This window comes from Melanerpes formicivorus, unplaced genomic scaffold (assembly GCF_026170545.1).
Source record: "Melanerpes formicivorus ecotype bairdi unplaced genomic scaffold, bMelFor1.0.p_v2 SCAF_16, whole genome shotgun sequence".
NCBI lineage: Eukaryota > Metazoa > Chordata > Aves > Piciformes > Picidae > Melanerpes > Melanerpes formicivorus.
The window spans coordinates 16,505,468-16,523,552 of record NW_027142368.1 but is presented as its reverse complement, the minus strand read 5'-3'; the positions used below and the strand labels follow the sequence as shown (position 1 = coordinate 16,523,552).

The following is an 18,085-nucleotide window of genomic DNA, read 5'->3' as shown; positions in this document are numbered from 1 at the left end:
GTGTAGTTTACTAAGGGGTCCCCGTTGATTAAACAGACCAAAACTGTTACCTCTTTTTCATTCCAAATGATGGCAATAAATGATTTTACCAATAATTAAAAAAAAAAAAAGCCATATGCTGATGTAAAATTAGCATCAAAATTAGCCCAATGTTTTCCACCTTATTTCTGGTAAAAGCCTGATTTGTAACAGCAGAATGTCATCTTTTGAAATGAGCCATTATGGGCCTTTTTCCACCCATAATATCGTCACAGTCTCTCTGCTGAGCTTCAAATGCATCTTTAAAGTCCCTTGGGTTTCTAAGGTGCATTGTGACGTGCAGCTACAGAGTGCTAGAGCAAGGCACAAGCCACTCTTCTGCACGGAATGGCTTCCCTGCTCCACAGTTCTGGAAGGAAATGTGTTCTTGTACAGCTGCCTCAGTGTGGTCCCTGACCCCCAGCGTCAGCCTGCACGCCAGCAGCCAGGTTCACCACACTTCTGTGGCATCCTTTTTGAATTCTGGCATCTGGGTCTCTCTGGGAGCTCAGCAGGGAAGAGTGCTTGTGGTAGGAGTCAACCCAAAGACAGCTTCCATGATTTCCCATCTGTCTCATGCCACGTGAAGTGCACCCTGGCATTTTAGGGCTGGATAGAAAACTGATGCAGCATGTGAGGGGTGCTGGCAGGAGATGGAGTTCTCACTTTGCTTTCTGATTTTCAGGAATAACAGAGGAAGAACGTCAGTTCTTGGCTCCTCCTATGCTGAAGTTTACCAGAAGTCTTTCGATGCCTGACACCTCTGAAGATATCCCACCACCACCACAGTCCTTACCTCCTTCACCGCCGCCACCTTCTCCCTCTCTCTACAACTCCCCCAAATCCCCGACGTCGCGGAGCTATGGAACTATCAAACCTCCCTTTAACCAGAATTCAGGTGCAAAGATCGCTTTGGTCAGGCCCGAGAACGTAGGGACAATGATTAGGGACAAAGGGATCTACTTCAGACGAGAGCTGGACCGATACTCCCTGGACTCTGAGGACCTGTACAGCCGGAGCGCCGCGTCTCAGGCCAACTTCAGGAAGAGAGGCCAGATGCCGGAGAACCCCTACTCCGAGGTGGGGAAGATCGCCAGCAAAGCTGTGTATGTGCCGGCCAAGCCGGCGAGGCGGAAGGGGATGCTGGTGAAGCAATCCAACGTGGAAGACAGTCCAGAAAAGACCTGCTCCATTCCCATCCCAACGATCATCGTGAAAGAGCCATCCACCAGCAGCAGCGGGAAAAGCAGCCAAGGCAGCAGCATGGAAATCGACCCGCAGTCTTCAGAGCAACCCGGGCAACTCCGGCCTGACGACAGCTTGGGCGTCAGCAGCCCCTTTGCAGCAGCCATCGCTGGAGCTGTGAGGGACAGGGAAAAGAGGCTGGAAGCAAGGCGTAATTCTCCAGCTTTCCTTTCCACTGACCTGGGAGATGAGGACGTTGGACTGACGCCGCCAACGCCGCGGATGAGGCAATCGAAATTCACCGATGAAGCAATGTTTAGCAGTGAAGATGGTTTCAGACAGCTGATGTCACCATCTCCGATTCCCGCCCCTAGGGAGCCTGAAAATCTTTTTAATAGCAGTGAGCCCAGCAGTCAAAGTGATCCAAGGACACTGAACGCTTCGTCCAAAACGAAAGGTACTGAGAACAGCACGGTGGCAGCTAAGCCCAGCAACGCGCCCAGCCCGGAGAGCTACGTGCACCCGGTCACAGGGAAGCTGCTAGATCCGAACTCCCCACTCGCCCTCGCGCTCTCTGCCAGGGACAGAGCCATGAAAGAACAAACGCAGCAGATTCCAGGCAAAGTGGACACCGTTAAAGCTGACCTGAACAAACCACTTTACATCGATACGAAGCTGAGACCCAACATCGAAACGACTTTTCCCGTCAGTGCGACTGTCAGCAGGCAGAACACTCGTGGCCCGTTGAGGCGGCAGGAGACTGAGAACAAGTATGAGGCGGACGTGGGGAAGGAGAAGAAAGCAGAGGAGAAGAAGAACATGTTGATAAACATCGTGGATACCTCGCAGCAGAAGTCAGCTGGCTTGCTAATGGTCCACACCGTGGACACGGCCAAGTCAGATGATTCGCCTGAAGATGAAGAGGAGAAGACAGCCGAGATGGAGCCGAACCCCGAAGACTCCCCGGTGGAGAGGCCAGAGGGCAGCGAGGAAGCGGAGGAAGAGCTGAACGTGCCTGCTGCGCCCGAGCCCCCGGCGTCTCCCTGCAAAACCATGGTGGCGGCGAGCTCCGTCGACGACCCTGTCATCCTGCCCTTCCGCATCCCCCCTCCGCCCTTGGCCTCGGTGGACATCGACGAGGAGTTCCTGTTCACGGAGCCGCTGCCACCCCCCTTAGAGTTTGCCAACAGCTTCGACATTCCCGATGACCGCGCGGTGCCCGGCACGGCTCTGACGGACATGATGAAGCAGCGGAAGAACGGCACGCCCGCCCCCACGACCTTTGCCCCCAGCCAGCCAGCCAACTCCTTGGACAGTAAAAAGCAAGTGGGTCTGTCAAACTGTTTGCCTGCCTCCTTCCTGCCACCCCCTGACAGCTTTGATAACGTCACTGACTCCGGCATCGAGGAGGTGGACAGTCGGAGTAGTAGTGACCATCACTTAGAGACAACCAGCACTATCTCAACGGTGTCCAGCATCTCCACCTTGTCCTCGGAGGGGGGTGAGAACGTGGATACTTGTACAGTCTATGCAGATGGGCAAACATTTCTGGTGGACAAGCCCCCAGTACCTCCTAAGCCAAAAATGAAGCCCATAATCAACAAAAGCAATGCACTTTACAAGGACGCGCTGATCGAGGAGACCGTGGACAGCTTCGTGATCCCTCCTCCCGCGCCGCCCCCGCCCCCGGTCAGCGCCCAGCCCAACGTCCCCAAGGTTGCTCCCCAAAGGACATCTAAGCTGTGGGGCGACGTGCCAGAGGTGAAAAGCCCGATCCTCTCAGGCCCCAAGGCTAACGTTATTAGCGAGTTGAACTCAATACTGCAGCAGATGAACAGAGAGAAATCCTCAAAGCCAGGGGAAGGATTGGAGTCGCCTACAGGAACCAAAACTGCCAGTCTCAGTACAAGGTAAAGGTGGTTAACCAGGTTGGGCTCCCCATCCATTGTTAACCAGGTCAGGCTCCCCATCCATGGTTAGCCCCATAAAGTACAGAGATGAAAGAGGAAGGCACTCTCAGGCATGAGGGTTTGCATAACGAGTGGTCCACAGCAAACGACTTTACAGGCTATGGGGAGACCTTATTGCTGCCTACAAATACCTGCAGGATGGGTGTAGCCAGGTGGGGGTTGGTCTCTTCTCCCAGGCAACCAACACCAGAACAAGAGGACACAGTCTCAAGCTGTGCAGGGGGAAATTTAGGCTTGGTCTTAGAAAGAAGTTCTTCACAGAAAGAGAGATTGGCCATTGGAATGGGCTGCCCAGGGAGGGGGTGGGGTCAATGTCCCTGGAGGTGTTTAGGAAAGGACTGGATGAGGCACTCAGTGCCATGGTCTGGTTGATTAGTTAGGATTGGGTGATGGGTTGAACTTGGTGATCTTGCAGGTCTCTTCCAACCATGCTGATTCTGTGATACAGCAGGGAACACTGATCCCAGGCTGTCAACATTTGTGGTCTACCTCATAGGACAGGAGCTTTCTCGGGCTTCTCCAGCTTCAAAGACAGTCCCCACAAGCCTTTCAGTTGCTTTGATCTGAGTTACCTAGGTTTATTTTTCAGTCCAGTCTTTTCCCTTGATATTTATTTTCTCTGCTAAAACATAGTGATAATTTACTTTTTCTTCAGTCCCATAACTCATTTTGGCTTCAAAGAGGTGAAAAAAAGAAATGGTTTGTCCTAGGCTTATTTCACACTCCCGGTGTGATGCCATTTGATTCATGCTGATACCTCTCATGACCCACTTTTGTCACGCAGTATCAAGCTGGCCTAGGAAATCACTCCTTGAAGTCACTTTGCACTTATTGATGGTATCACTAAGAAGTTTATTTACCATCTTTGCCACTTAGTATTATGGGGTTTGCTTCCTTTTGCACACCTCGTAGGTGACTGGTGTGACATTCACAGGTCCAAGGAGTGGCTTATTTCTCCCAGGGGCAGCATCCCTGGCAGTGCAAAGCAAACCATTTGTATTTAAGTGGTTTCTGAAGGTAGCTGAGTGATAAATCGTTCAGAGTAGTCAAACTTTGGGCAAACACACAAGGAGCTGCATTGTCATGATTGTGTGGGGTATGGATTGAATATCATGAAAGCCACAGCTACGAGAAAACCCCAAGGTAATGTTGTTAGTTTTTACTGAGAGCCTGAGGGATGTCTGTGGTGTAGAATGGTTTGGCCTCACTTACAGCAGTTAAATGTTCCTTTTGCTGAAGTGTTGCAGATAGAAGAGAAGGCTCCAGGGAGACCAGAGAGCTGAAGGGGACTGTCAGGCAGGCTGGGGAGGGACTGTTCAGAAGGGCCTATGGGGGTAGGACAAGGGGTAGTGGTTTGAAACTGGAGCAGGGTGGATTTAATTTGGACATCAGGAGGAAGTTCTGCACAATGAGGGTGATGAGACACTGGAACAGGTTGCCCAGGGATGTGGTTGATTCCTCATCCCTGGAGACATTCAAAGTCAGCCTTGATGTGGCCCTGGGCAGCCTGCTCTAGCTAGAGGTGTCCATGCTGCCTGCAGGGTGGTTGGATAAGATGACCTTTAAACCTCCCTTCCAAACCAGACCATTCTGTGACTGTATGATTGTGTGGATGAAGAAATCTGTCACTCGTGGGGTGCCACCCAGGCCCTGCTCTGTCTGCCGAGTGCTGTCCCATGAGATGCATTTCATTGTGCTAACCATTTGCAGCCCGTTCCACAGGGCTGCTTGCTCTGTCAGGCATTTCTGCAGTGTTTCAGTCATTCCATTTTGTCATTTTGATTTGCTGTCCTGACTGCTGTTGTCAGAGGAGGGTCGTGCTGAAGTGCCGTGAAGTAAGTGCCAACCATAAAGCCTGGAGTGCTCTGTGCTGTACGTGCTGCTTCTTTCTGATGCTCCCTCACTGTTGCTACCTTTGGATGGGTTTGGTGTGGATTTTGTTGCAAAGTGCAGTGTGGATTGGGTCCTCCTAATCCAGAAATGGTAGCCATTCTAAACCAGAAACAGGAGCTGATCTCAGGCTGCACTAAAGCCATTGGAGAGGTGTTCAGCAAGTGTTCTGACAGCACGGGCACGTGAGACTCGATTCCTGAGCTTGTGGCTGAGCACCTAAATAAGGGGCATGGTTTTCCCAGTATGCCCAAATTCTGATGGACTCTGGAGCTAGAGGGGTGGGGAGGGATGATTGACCAGTGCAGGTTTACTATGTGAGATTCAGTGCAGAGACAAACAGCCCTCAGAATGATCATCATCTGCCACTGTCATCACTGTTGAGTTTTGGAAGTCCTTGGACGCTGAGGAATTTCCCCCCTGTCTCCTTCAAGCTTCCCTTGACCTTTTTCCCTGCAGCTCTCCAAGGATAGAAGGCTGAGGCCATCTGCTGGTGCTCTGTCCCTCAGCTGCACCATTTTCTTACTGCTGATTTCCAGACATTTGTACCAGTTGCATGGAAAATTCTGCCCTTGAGCAGACTCCCCCAGACCCTAAGGGTTGCTCTTTGCTCCAACTGAACAGTTACTTGCAGCACTCACTAACCAATCCTCCATTCTTCTTTCTACAAGAACACTGCTCTCAGAAGCTCTGTCTCCTGCCACCCAGCATGCCAGCCCTCACTCTGAATCTTCCCCAAACCAGACAGTAGTTGCCTTGCTTGCCCACCATGCAATTTTCCTTTGACAATCCAAAAAGTAAAGTAAAGATATTCTAGGAGATGGAGGCAAAGTTTGGGCTTCCTGCCTCCCCAGAAATCTGTTCAGAGTTTGTTTCTTGCAGTGCTCCTTTCACTCCTTGCTTCTCTTGGCTGTTGTTTGTTTGGGGTTGTTTTTCTCTGATAGGAAGGAAGAGCTTTGTCAGAGGTCTTTTGGCAAGAGAGCTTAGTGGGGTTTTGGTTTTCCCATGGGAGGCTCCAAGAAACCTCTTCAGAGATCTGTTCAGAGTTTGTTTCTTGCAGGGCTGCTTTCACTCCTTGCTTCTCTTGGTTGTTGTTTGTTTGGGGTTGGTTTTCCTCTGACAGGAAGGAGGAGCTTTGTCAGAGGTCTTTTGGCAAGAGAGCTTAGTGGGGTTTTGGTTTTCCCACGGGAGGCTCCGAGGAGCCATCGCAGCCTTCCTCCTTTCACTGGCTCACCTCCTGTATTTTAAGTTAACAGCAAATTTGAATCCTGACAAACCAGTTTCAGAGAATTTCTTGCTCACAGGCTGTCTTGGGGACTTTTATTCTTGGAGGCTGCATCATTGTGCCACTGGAGCTATACATTGTGCTTTTAATAGGAGGCAGCATCCTGGGTGCAGCAATCCGTGCAGGCCTTCTGCACCAAATGTTCCCAAATTCCTACCATATGCTGATTCTAGCAGAGCAAGTTTTAGAGTCATCCTCAGGCTTTTCACCTTGTTGAAATTAACTTTGGGGTTGGGCAGATTTCATATGGATTTAATAAGCTTGGTGTAACAGAGGATCAAATAAGCCATCAGAAATTGCTCTTATTAAAAATCTGGGGAAGCCACAACACAACAGATCCAGGCCTGCTCTCCAGCTGGAGTGTGCTTCCTCCTTGTTGACCAGGACACCAATCAACCATCAAATGCAAGACAGATGATGGTTTAAAGCCTGCACCTACACCCCAGATTGCACTGGAGATGTCATAAATGATAATTGAGGATGAATAGGAGTCAAACAAACATGTTTTGATTTGTTTCCTTGGGTAACAATTACAGTACAGCAGCATCTCCAACATGCTGCAGTTGGTACAGCAGGTGAGAGAAGGGAAAATAAAGGGGGGGAGGGGAGGGGAGAAGTAATCTTAGAATGAAAGGATCCAAACTGAAAGCCTGGAAGTGCAACTGTGGCCTTTAGCATGGCCTGTGTTTGTGCCATGAAGGCTGTGGAGCTGATAGCAGAGCTGGGCTGAGCACAGCAGCTGGGAGCCAAGCACAGAGTCAGTCTTGGGTGATTCTGAGGCAGCAGCGGCCTCAAGATGCTGTGGTTAAAACTCATCCAGAACAGGACCAGTGCTGCGGGCTGGCTGTGCTGCCAGGTGTGTAGCAGAGCTGAGAGCTTTCTTGAAGGAGATGTGTTGCTGTAGGGCTAAGTCTGTCTGTGTCCACCAAGTGCTCTGAGCAATCTGATCAAAGCCTTGATGTCTGTGAGAGCCTCAGTACTGACCTGGCTGTAAACTGAGCTGGTACTGAAACCTCCTTAACCAGCATAAATCAGATCCTTTTCTTATCCTTCCAGAGGTGCATTTTAGTCAGAATCCTGAGACAAGCAAGATGCCCACAGACCTTTTCATCTTGCTGGTAGCCATGCAGAGCCTTTGCTTTAACCCAGGCTGACAGAAAGCCAAGTGCAGCTTGGCTTCCCCCTGTCTTGCTGCTGCGGGTCTGAGGGGCTGGGTAGCACAGCCTGAGGGATACTTACAAGAAGCAGCTCTGTTTCAGTGGCTTTGCTTGAAGGAAGGGTGACAAGGATTTCCTAACGAGGGAAGCCCTGAGGGGAACAATACAGAGAAGCAGCAGCAAAAGAGAGTTAGAGAGCAGGAAGTGTGTGCTGAGCCTGGAGTTCAGTCAGGTAGCAGAAATGATCTCTCAGCATCCAGCATAGTAAAACATGGATTCTCATCAGGTGTTTGGTGCTGGCACAGTGGCTGTGGGTACAGAACCAGCATTTCTAGTATCTTGCAAGACAGGAAAGTTCAGTAGAAGGGTAATTGTGGGTAAGGAGGCAGGGAGATACTTCCACCTCTAGACAAAACTCACCCTGCTCTTCTCCCCATCATTAGGGCAGCAGCATCCCAGCCTTTTTCAAAGCAGGGTTTTTGGTCGATTGGAAGTGGTATCATGTGTGTAGGACTTCTACTGCTAAGTTAGAGTAGGTAGAAATAATTTGCACCTCTTGGTTAGCAGGCTTTAGTAGTGTCTTGCCATAGAGCTGTCATTTGTAAGAAGGCTTAGCTCCAGTCCTGGAAGGCAATGAGAGCCATTAAGCTCCAATAAACCCCCAAATCCCAGGAAGCACTCCAAACCCTGCCAGGAATTTCCTTCCTTTGTTAAATTGCAAAGACAGGAGAGCTAACTGCACTGTTCCTACGGGGCTGTAAGTGGAGTGCCAGTCTCCCAGCTCTGTAAAAGGTCCTCCTGTTCCCCTTGCAATGCTTGGAGCGCTGTGGGCAGTGGGACTGCTCCTGTGAACAGCATCCACGGTGCTGGAGCTGGGTTTGAATGAGCCTTGCTGGGGTACCAGCACACTCTCCACCTTGGTGGAGCAGTGCTGAAGGTTACCTGGGGCCTGGGCTTGTTCCTGGTGTGCCAAAGCCCCAGACAGGATGCAGGGAGTTTGCAGCTCACAGGGCTCACCCTGGCAGCAGCAAGCCAAGGAAACCCTGAAGATCTCCAGTGCTGCCAGGACTGCAGTGAGGCTCATGCCAGAGAAAGGGATTAATAAAGCCCCAGGCTGGCTGCCTACATTTCTCGTGCTGGTAATGGCTGGGTGCTTGTCAGGGGCAGCAGGGCTGAGAAGGTGAGGCACTAGTCCTGGTGTCACCATCTTTTGGTTTAAACACTTAGCCACTCTTCAGGATGTGGGTGACCAAAGTCACTCCCCTTCTGTGGGTGTTACACTGGGGAGCAAACCCTCGAGGCTGGGTAGCCCTACACACTACATCCTCCTCTCCAGCAGTCACAGGGCTGTGTTGGAAGGAGCAAAGCCTCCCTGATTCCATGATGGGCTGTGTGATGGCAGAGGAGCAGGAGAGGGCCTCTCACTCATAAAGTGGATCTGGTGGTGAGGGACACACCTCAGAGAGAACAGATGTGGGTTTGAGTCCTGCTGCATGGATTATTACTTCATCTGGTGGCAATTAGCCCAAAGGCTTTAATGAGTGGCCTAGGAAGAAGTTGCAGTTTCTTCCAGAGCAGCACAGGGGCTGCAGACCCAGGCTCTCTCTTTGGCTCCATGAGATCTTTGCTGCACAGTGGTGAAGCTGCATTATTGTTGGCACCATCTCTATCTGCCATCGTGCACCCAAGTCTTCTTCAGTTCTGCCCAGGCAGGACAGAGCAGTCCTGTGGGCAGTCTGACACTTGGACAGAGAGGGCTTCAGTCAGGGGCTGGGTTAGAAATGTATCTGCAGCATCCTCCAGATCAGCCTCTGGAGTCCATGGCATCGCTCTGAGGCTAAACAAATCCTTCCTTTGGTCTGGAAGTGCCTGCAGTTAGCTGTCTGAAGGTCTTCCTGGTCATCAGGGTGCTTTAAAAGTGCAAAGCTCTGGAGCTGAAGGCACACAAGGGCTCAGGAGAAGAGTCTGCAGTTCAGGCACCAACAGGCAGAGTTTTCTCCTGAGGAGCAGGGGCTGTGGGGTTTGGCGCTTTCTGATATCAGCAGACCCGAACCTGCATCTTCTGCTCCTGAATTTGTTCTGTAGCCACAAAAGCAAACTCAGCTGCCCCTTCCCCCACCCTGTCAGGCTCAGCATCAGAGTGAGCCTCTTGGCAAGTTTCATGCCTGCTTGGTTTGTAATCTGCAATTTCCTTGAGGCAAGAGCTAGGTGCCAGGGACTCTGTTGCAGCTGCACCACCCCTGGGCACTCGCAGCAGCAGGGCTTTTGTCTCCCTAAGCTGTGCAGTGAAACTGCCACAGTGCAATTCCTGTGTAGATGGAGATGATCACAGAAGTGTCTCCGTGAGGCTTAGGAGGACTGTTCCATTTGGAGAGCATGAAGAGGCCAGCTGAACAGAAAGGGAAATGAGAGGAGCCTGTGGAGCATGTTCTGTGAACAGATGGGAGTGCAAAGATATCCTAAAATGCAAACACCCCCTAAAATTCCCTGAGGAAGTGCCCAAAGAGCCCAAATCCAATGCTTCTGAGAGTTCCCATAACTCCTGCTGCTGGCTCTGGTGCCTAACTGTGCGAAGAGCTGGTTGGTTAAAACTGAAATGGGGATCTCAGCCCTCCCCACAGCAAAGACCACCTCCTGCTTGCACCTGGTGGGGAGCACCACGTTGTTCTGTGCCTGTTCTGCTCAGTGTTTCTCTTCTAGCCCTGAGTTGCTTTGCTGTAGCCTCAAAAAGGAAGGATGTGCTCTGAGAGGTCTTCTTCTGAACTGCTTGTAAGCAAAGGTTTTGGTTTTGACTGTGGCTTACCATTGGTGACTGTTCCTTGGGCGATATTTCACGGTGCCATCTCAGTACTTTCACCCTGGTATTGCTCATTAGCAGATGAAACTGTTGAAGCCTTCCCCAGCTGCAGCTGCCAGGCCTTGCTGTGGTGGCTGCCAGCTCTAACTCTCCCTTGTCTGTTTGCCATTGCAGGAGCACGGAGGTCATGAGTACTGTCTCAGGTACCCGAAGTACAACAATCACTTTCACTGTCCGACCTGGAACCAGCCAGCCCATCACTCTGCAGAGCAGGTCCCCAGACTATGACAGTAGGACCTCAGGAGCAAGACATGCTCCAAGCCCTGTGGTTTCACCAACAGAGATTAATAAAGACATCATGCCTGCTCCTCTGAGTGCTTCTGCTTCAGCTTCATCTCCTTCTCCGACTCTGTCCGATGTATTTAGCCTACCCAGCCAGCCCCCCTCCGGGGACTTGTTTAGCTTGACCACAGGGCGCAGCAGGTCTCCTTCTCCCTCGATATTGCAACAGCCAATCTCAAATAAGCCTTTTACAACTAAGCCTGTCCACCTGTGGACTAAACCAGACGTGGCAGATTGGTTGGAAAGTCTAAACTTAGGTGAACATAAAGAAACATTTATGGACAATGAAATAGATGGCACTCATTTACCAAATCTACAGAAGGAAGATCTGATAGACCTTGGAGTGACTAGAGTTGGGCACAGAATGAACATAGAAAGAGCTTTGAAGCAGCTGCTGGACAGATAAGAATAGCTACTTTGCCTCACAAACTTCTGTTGATAACTAGAGATGGGCTGGTACTGAAATACCCCAAATGCCTTTGTCTGTCTTTGAGTGCCAGCAAAATTGGGGGGAGGGGGAAACCAGTTCAGTTCCTGGTACTCAGGGAAGGCAGACTGTGTGCTACATGCCCAAACTAAACCTGACCAAGCTACACCAGTGGGGCCATTTTCTTTCAAAGTTGTGGGGAGATATGAGAGAGAGAGAGAGAAAATTGTTAACTTCAAAAATCCTGCCTCTTGGTGATGCCCTTCTGCTGGAACCATTCCTTGCCACTTTTCTTTCCCACTGCAATTCCTTTTTTTATTGAAAAGTGCTGGATTCTCTCCTTGACAGTCTCCAGGCAGGCTTCCTTCCCCAGCCCTCAGCTGGCTTTAAGAGGACAGATTGCTTCATTACCATTCAAGCCCAGCTTTATTGGCAGCAGGGGCACAATAGTGAGGTAGAGGAGTTCCTATTTCTGGTTTGTGCTGGTTCAGCTCTGGGATTTGCTGGCAGTGCAGCTGGTTGTTCTGCTGGAACTGGTTCAAAGGTAACCTTGCTCTGTTTTACCTGGTGTTTCTTTATTTCTGCAGTTACACTTAGCACTCTTCCAAGGTGGCAGAACAAGTTCAATACATGCTCCGTTGGCTGGACCTGTAAGATGAGCACAAGCTTAGGAAGTTCCATCTAAACGCGAGGGGGGACTTTGGAGTCACTCAGAACCCACCTGGACACCGTCCTCTGCAACCTGCTGTAGGTGAACCTGCCCTGGCAGAGGGGTTGGATTAGATATCTCCAGAGGACCCTTCCAGCCCCTACCATTCTGTGATGCAGATGCTGCATAGAAACGGAGGAGGAATGCACACTTAGGGGGACAACAAAATGAAGCTAGTTTGAACCTGAGACCCCCCCCCAGTTTTCAACCAGCTGCTGCTGAGTGGCACTTTGAACTCCACAAGGTTCAGGCCCAGCCTTTGGACTTCAGAGCCAGGGAGGGTGACCCCCCCAGAGGTGCCGTTTCCTTCAGTGAGTGGTGAGCGTTGGGCTGTTTGGAGCACCAGCCCCAGGAAGGAGCAGAGAGATGAATGCTCCCATTGAAGGCAGCGAGGAAGGCTGCCAGGGGTTTGAGTGTGAGGGATTTCAGCCTGTTGGCAGACAGGGAAATGTTTCAGCTTGCTACAAAGGCAACAAAAAGTGAAAAGGTGATGCCAGGCTGGGAAGAGGCATGGAGCCTTGCAGGCTGCGTGTGTTCCAAGGGCCAGGGGAGCTGGGGAGGTCTCCAGCTTCTCGTTTTTATCACTGTTAAGAGGTGTTGGCTTCTTGACAAGGAGAGCAGACTGAGCACTTCAGCAGGGCTGGATGCTGCCATCAGGCTCCAGCCATTTCTTTGCAGGCTTGCTAGCGAGGTGCTGCTAGGAACCAGGCGACCTCAGCCGCCCGTGGGCTGGGCAGTGGGGGTAGGACAGCCCCAGAGCTTTCCAGGAGACTTCAGTCAGCAGTCAGGGGAGAAAGACAGAGGTTTGGTCAATCTGACTTCTTCTTTTCTTTTTAGCCTTCTCTCTTATTTTTATTTACTCATTTTTTTTTTTTCCCCAAGTTAACAAGTCTCTCTCTGCACGTTTGAACTCCCCTTGTAATTAACACCTCTTCGATATCTGTGACTTTCCTAGGTCTTTACTGACATAGTATTGAAGCTGTTTGAGGTGGGTACAGTTGTGTGTGGATGGCCAGACTGCCTACCTACCACGCTTTCAGGTTCCCTTACACGTTGCAAGGCACCTGAACTTTCTTTTCCTTGATACATGGTCCTTGATATGGTCCAGCCTATCTCTAATTTTATTTTTCTTTTAAATTGTGATTTATTATTATTATTATTTTTTTTGCTCACAAACCAAGTGTCTAATTAGGTCTGCAACAGCCCTAGTCTGAGTACAGAAAGTTTAGCGTTTTAAATATCTCTCTTTCTTTACTGCAAGTTTAAATAGCTGTACAGATAGTTTATAAGCACAATATTTTAAGACAATTAAGTGGCTGGTCTACTGGGCAGCCTTTGTGCCACTTCAGTGCTAGGAAGTTAAAAAACAACAACAACAACAACAAAAAAAAAAGGGGGAAAAAAAAAAAAAGAAGAAAAAGGACAAAAAAAAAGAAGAAGAAGAAGAAGGAGAAGAAGAAGAACACCAACACTTTTGTGGTTTACTACTACTATTTCTGTGGAATAATGATTCTAAAGTCTTGACCTTTTTAGAAAAAATTGAAAAGAAAAAAAAAAAACACACACAAAAAATCAACCTCATTTGGATGCATCTGAACCAGCAGAGCTGTGTTATATTTTCTATCTTTGCTAGAACTTCTCTACCAAGCAGGATGACTCTTTCTTCAGAGGTGGTTTCCAGTCACCGACACAGAACAGCTCCCTTTAGCCTCCCGCCCCGCGCCGGCACAGCGACCCTCTGGGCTTTAACACTGCGCTCTCTTTGTATCTGAAAGCTCCGAGCAACCCTGGGACAAGCTCCCAACCCCTCCCCCCCCCCCCCCCCCCGAGTCCTTGAGGCATTTTACTTTCAGGGGTCCTGACTTTTGTTTTCCATAGGTGGTGTAGAAAAGGGCAGTTTGGTTCAGGTAGCGGCCGACAGGCAGCGGGAGGCCAGCCGATGCCTTCAGCAAGCGTAGGAATGGTAACTCTTAGCCATCATTGTCTTCCATGTGGTGACCTGACAGAATTCAGTAAATAAACCACTAATGCCATGCTCTCCTGGTTTTGGTTTCTTTGGGTGCAGTTGCTCTTACCTCTATGACACGTGCCAGGGCGTGCAGCAGAGACTGCACTAGCAGAAGCAAACGTAGAAGTTGACTTTCTGAGCTGCTTTCCAGTCACAACCTTCTTGTTGAGCTTGGGTTGAACAAGCGCTGGCACACCCAGTCAATTCCAGTTGGCAGGAATCCCTTTCCCGCGCAGGAGTGTTCCTTGCTCGTGCATCTCTTCAGGTACTGAAAGCCTAGGGGCAACAGCAGTAGCAGACAAGAGGTTTAAGACATTAAAGAGCTAACAAAATAGTTTTTTGTTGTTTTTTATTCATCGTGTCTTACCAAGCAGAGGTGAGGTGAGGAGACCGGAGAGGAGCTGCCGTCAGCGCACCGGCCGAGAGGAGCTCCCCGCTCTCTAGCTGGCTGCGGTGAGCTGGCTGCAGAAAGCAATAGTGACAGGGATGTTGCCTCCCAGTCTTTCCAGCAGCCTGGAAGCGCTGGGGGGTGGGGGTCGGTGGGGGGAGGGGAGAGAAGCCCCACCGATTTCATGCTACTCTGATAGCGCAAACCAAGGTGTCAGAGCTCTGTGAACTGCGTTTCGATACTCTGGGTTTTAGGCTCCACTTCTGTTTCTATCCTGTAACCGAACCCAATTGCATTCCCATGCCCTAGGTTCTGTAATATTTGTGTATACAAAACCAAAACCTTTCCAGATGTAAATTGTGTATAACTGCACAGACCCCCCCTGCCCCTGGGGCGTCTGAGAACACTTTCAGTTGAGCTCATATATGATAACGATGACTTAGATGTGACTGTTGATTTACAGGATTTACATATCACAGCAGTTAATTATTTGTGGTTACTTCAGTTGATTAAAATAGTGAACTGTTACTTTCTTTCACTTTCTTTTCCATTTTGTTTCACTCCCTCAGTCCCTGACCGAGCATTACCCAGTTGATCTGGCGATGATTATGTGTATGAGCCACCGAGATTGAGCTTTTTTTTCTCCCCCTCCCCACCCCCCCCCCCATTTCCATTTTTGGTTTCTTTTCTTTTCCTTTTTTCTTCTTCTTTTCTTTTTTTTTTCCTTCTTTTTTTCTTCTTTTTTTTTCCCCTTCTTTTTTTTTTCTTTTTTTTTCTTTTTTTTTCTTCTTTTTTTTTCTTTTCTTCCTTCTTCTTTTTTTCCTTCTTTTTTTCTTCTTTTTTTCCTTCTTTTTTTTCTTCTTTTTTTTCCTTCTTTTTTTTCCTTCTTTTTTTCCTTCTTTTTTTTCCTTCTTTTTTCCTTCTTTTTTTTTTCTTTTTTTTCCTTCTTTTTATTTCCTTCTTTTTTTTTCCTTCTTTTTTCCTTCTTTTTTTTCCTTCTTTTTTTCCTTCTTTTTTTTTTCCTTCTGTTTTCCTTCTTGTTTTTTTCTTCTTTTTTTTCCTTCTTTTTATTTCCTTCTTTTTTTTTTCCTTCTTTTTTTCTCCTTTTTTTTTCTCCTTTTTTTTTCCTTTTTTTTTTCTTTTTTTCCTTCTTGTTTTTTTCCTTCTTGTTTTTTTCCTTCTTGTTTTTTTCCTTCTTTGTTTTCCTTCTTTGTTTTCCTTCTTTTTATTTCCTTCTTTTTTTTCCTTCTTTCTTTTTTCCTTCTTTTTTTTCTCCTTTTTTTTTCCTCCTTTTTTTTCCTTCTTTTTTTTTTCTTCTATTTTTTCCTTCTTTTTTTTTCTTCTTTTTTTTCCCTCTTTTTTTTTCCCTCTTTTTTTTTCCCTCTTTTTTTTTTTGTTTCTAGATATGACTCTGTTCCTCGCTAGAGTTTGTGTAACAACTTGTGTTCACGTTATCTATGTTTGCTGTAATTTTTGTGCTTTAATTCCTCTTATTTCGACTGGTTAAAAAAAAAAACAAAATAAAGTTTAAAAAAATAAATAAATAAATAAAAATAAATAAAAACTCAAGCTCCTGTAACTTGCACTTCCCTCCCTTCCCCTCCCCCCCACTCCTTAATACTCTCATGTATGGCAACCAAAATTACTGTAAGAAATAAATATCATATTGCACTAAGGGGTTGTGGTTCTGATTGCAAACAGAGAACGCTGTCTGAAGCTTTATTAAAGGCAAACTAAAGGAGTTGCCCCCTCCCCCCCAAAAAAAAACAATGATGATGATGATAAATAAGTTGCAATCTGCTGTTGTTGGAAGTACATAAAATGCTTTAACAAACTGTGGACAGAAACAAGGTGTGGGGAAAAAAAAAACACCACCGATTGCTTTTCTCGCTGGGGATAAAACCTCCTTTGTGTCTCTCTTCTTCGGGGTTAAAGCATTCTTTATGCCCTGCAGGAGGTCGCTTCTGAACTGCAGGTTCAGGCTGGAAATTTGGAAAGTCAGTTTTCAGTAAGTGGCAGGGGAAAAAAAAAATAGTAATGAGCTTCTCTCTTTGCCTTAAGGTGGGTTTCAAACGCTCCTGGAATGTTCCTCCCCTTGGCTGAGCATCTCTGGGGTGCGCGCTCGGAAGCCGGCGGTGCAGGGCACGGGGCTCAGGCTCTGTTCTGTACCGAGGCGCTGGGGGGGGAGTGGGGGGAAGGGGCTGGGGGGTTTGTAGAGCAGAGCAGCTCTGCGGAGGAGGAAGGGGACAGTGCTCCTTGTCAGACTCTGTGCATCTTGTGACTGAAGCAATGTACTGGCAGGGTGTGTTTGTACTGTGAATAAACATGGCTTGAAAGGGCCAAAACTGAGGAAACAACTCACAGCTTCTTGTGGCTTCGACAAACTCCTTGGGGTTACTCTCTGGAAACGGTGATGGGATGAAGAATATCTTTTCTTTTTCTTTTCTAAGACTCATGGAATAAATGCCTACAACTGTTGCCATTTGGGTTTCATATGTTCCTTACCTATTATTGTCTTCTCAGCTGGTGTTCTAGTGCACTGTTTTATTTTATGTCTTTGTAGTTTCTGATGATTTCTCTCATATTTTTTTCCCAACAACAACTACTTGGCAGCTTTGTTTTGTTTAAAAGAGAGAGAGCATTAAACCCAGGGAAAGAGAGAGAGAGAGAGAGCATTAAACCCAGGCTTTTCCTTTATTCCAGGTGTTTGTGGCAATCCAGCACCTCTGTGGCTAAAGTCAGTCAGGTATTTGCAGTGCAAGACGAAGGAGGTTTGGTCCTTGCTGTTGTACCTTGTGCTGTGTTCTGTTTCCTTCTTGGGCTTCTGTATTTCTCTGCATTTTGTGGTCTTTCGTTCCTTTTGTCCCAGACCCATGAGAAATCCCACCCAACCCCTAGCAGCTGTGCTGGGCCATCCAGAGTGGCATAGTGGTGGCACCACTGCAGAGCATGAGGTCTAAAAACTAATGCATGCACCTCAGCTTTTTGCACCTCAGCTTTTTGCACCTCAGCTCTTCCCACCTGGCTCGGCCACCTTTATTTAAAGGAAGAGCTTTGTCCTCAGGCTGTTGGAGCACCTTGGTGAAGAGAGCCTGGAGTGCTGTGTTCTGGAGTGAGACCTGCCTGTGGCTGCGGCAGGGAAGCAGAAATGTTTGACAGCTCCTTCAAACCCTTTCTGGCATGAGGAGACTGCTCTGAAGTCCTCCCTTCAAATCAGGTGAATGGAGGGAGGCAATGAAACGGGGCTTAGGCAGGGCTCAGCTCGCTGCCATGGACGCTCCTCTGGTTCTTGCTGTGGCCGCCAGGAGCTAGGGACAGCGACAAACCAGCTGAGGTGCTTTAAGCCTGAGCCAAACCGGTTCCGGCGCTGGTATCGAGCGGAGCCTGCCGGCCGCACCGCGCAGCCGGAGCGCAGCCCTTTGGCAGCTGTCTCCGGTGCACTCTGCTGCCCTTCTTGCGACAAGAAACCCTTTCGGCAGTGTTTTGCCTTGTTGTGAGTGGCCTCAATATTTAAAGGCAGGAGAAACGGCTGAGGGTATAATTACAGGGCAAAAGAGAGCTCTTTAAGGAGCTGCAGTGTGTCTGCGAGGTTAGGGGTGGTTGTGTTCAGTCAGCTTGGTTGTGGCTGTTAGCAGCTCCATGTGAGCCTTCAGCTGCATCAGGCATGGCTATTTTTTAGTGGGAATATCTTTTCTGTCCAGTGCTGTAAATCTCAGGCTGTTTGAGTGCAAGCTGATGAGCAGCAGCTCGTGCAGATCCAACCTGGACACAAACTGGAACCCAGGAAGTTCCACCTCAACATGAGGAGAAACTTTGGTGTGAGGCTGCTGGAGCCCTGGAGCAGGCTGCCCAGAGAGGTTGTGGAGTCTCCTTTACAAAGACTTTCAAGACCCATCTGGACACATCCCT

The 18,085-nt window shown here is 48.6% G+C and overlaps 1 protein-coding gene across 5 annotated transcripts in view; it reads left to right on the top strand.

Annotated features, from left to right (window-relative positions):
* The window catches only part of SHANK2 (SH3 and multiple ankyrin repeat domains 2), a 294,358-nt gene extending 279,383 nt beyond the window's left edge, over positions 1–14,975 (top strand). For all 5 annotated transcript variants that reach the window (XM_068148423.1, XM_068148424.1, XM_068148422.1 and 2 more), the window contains 2 exons: positions 704–3,113; positions 10,477–14,975. In XM_068148423.1, coding sequence (XP_068004524.1) covers positions 704–3,113; positions 10,477–11,050 — 2,984 coding nt within the window. In that variant the 3' untranslated portion in view covers positions 11,051–14,975. The remainder of the gene's footprint in view (positions 1–703; positions 3,114–10,476) is intronic.
* Positions 14,976–18,085: the final 3,110 nt, after the last annotated feature.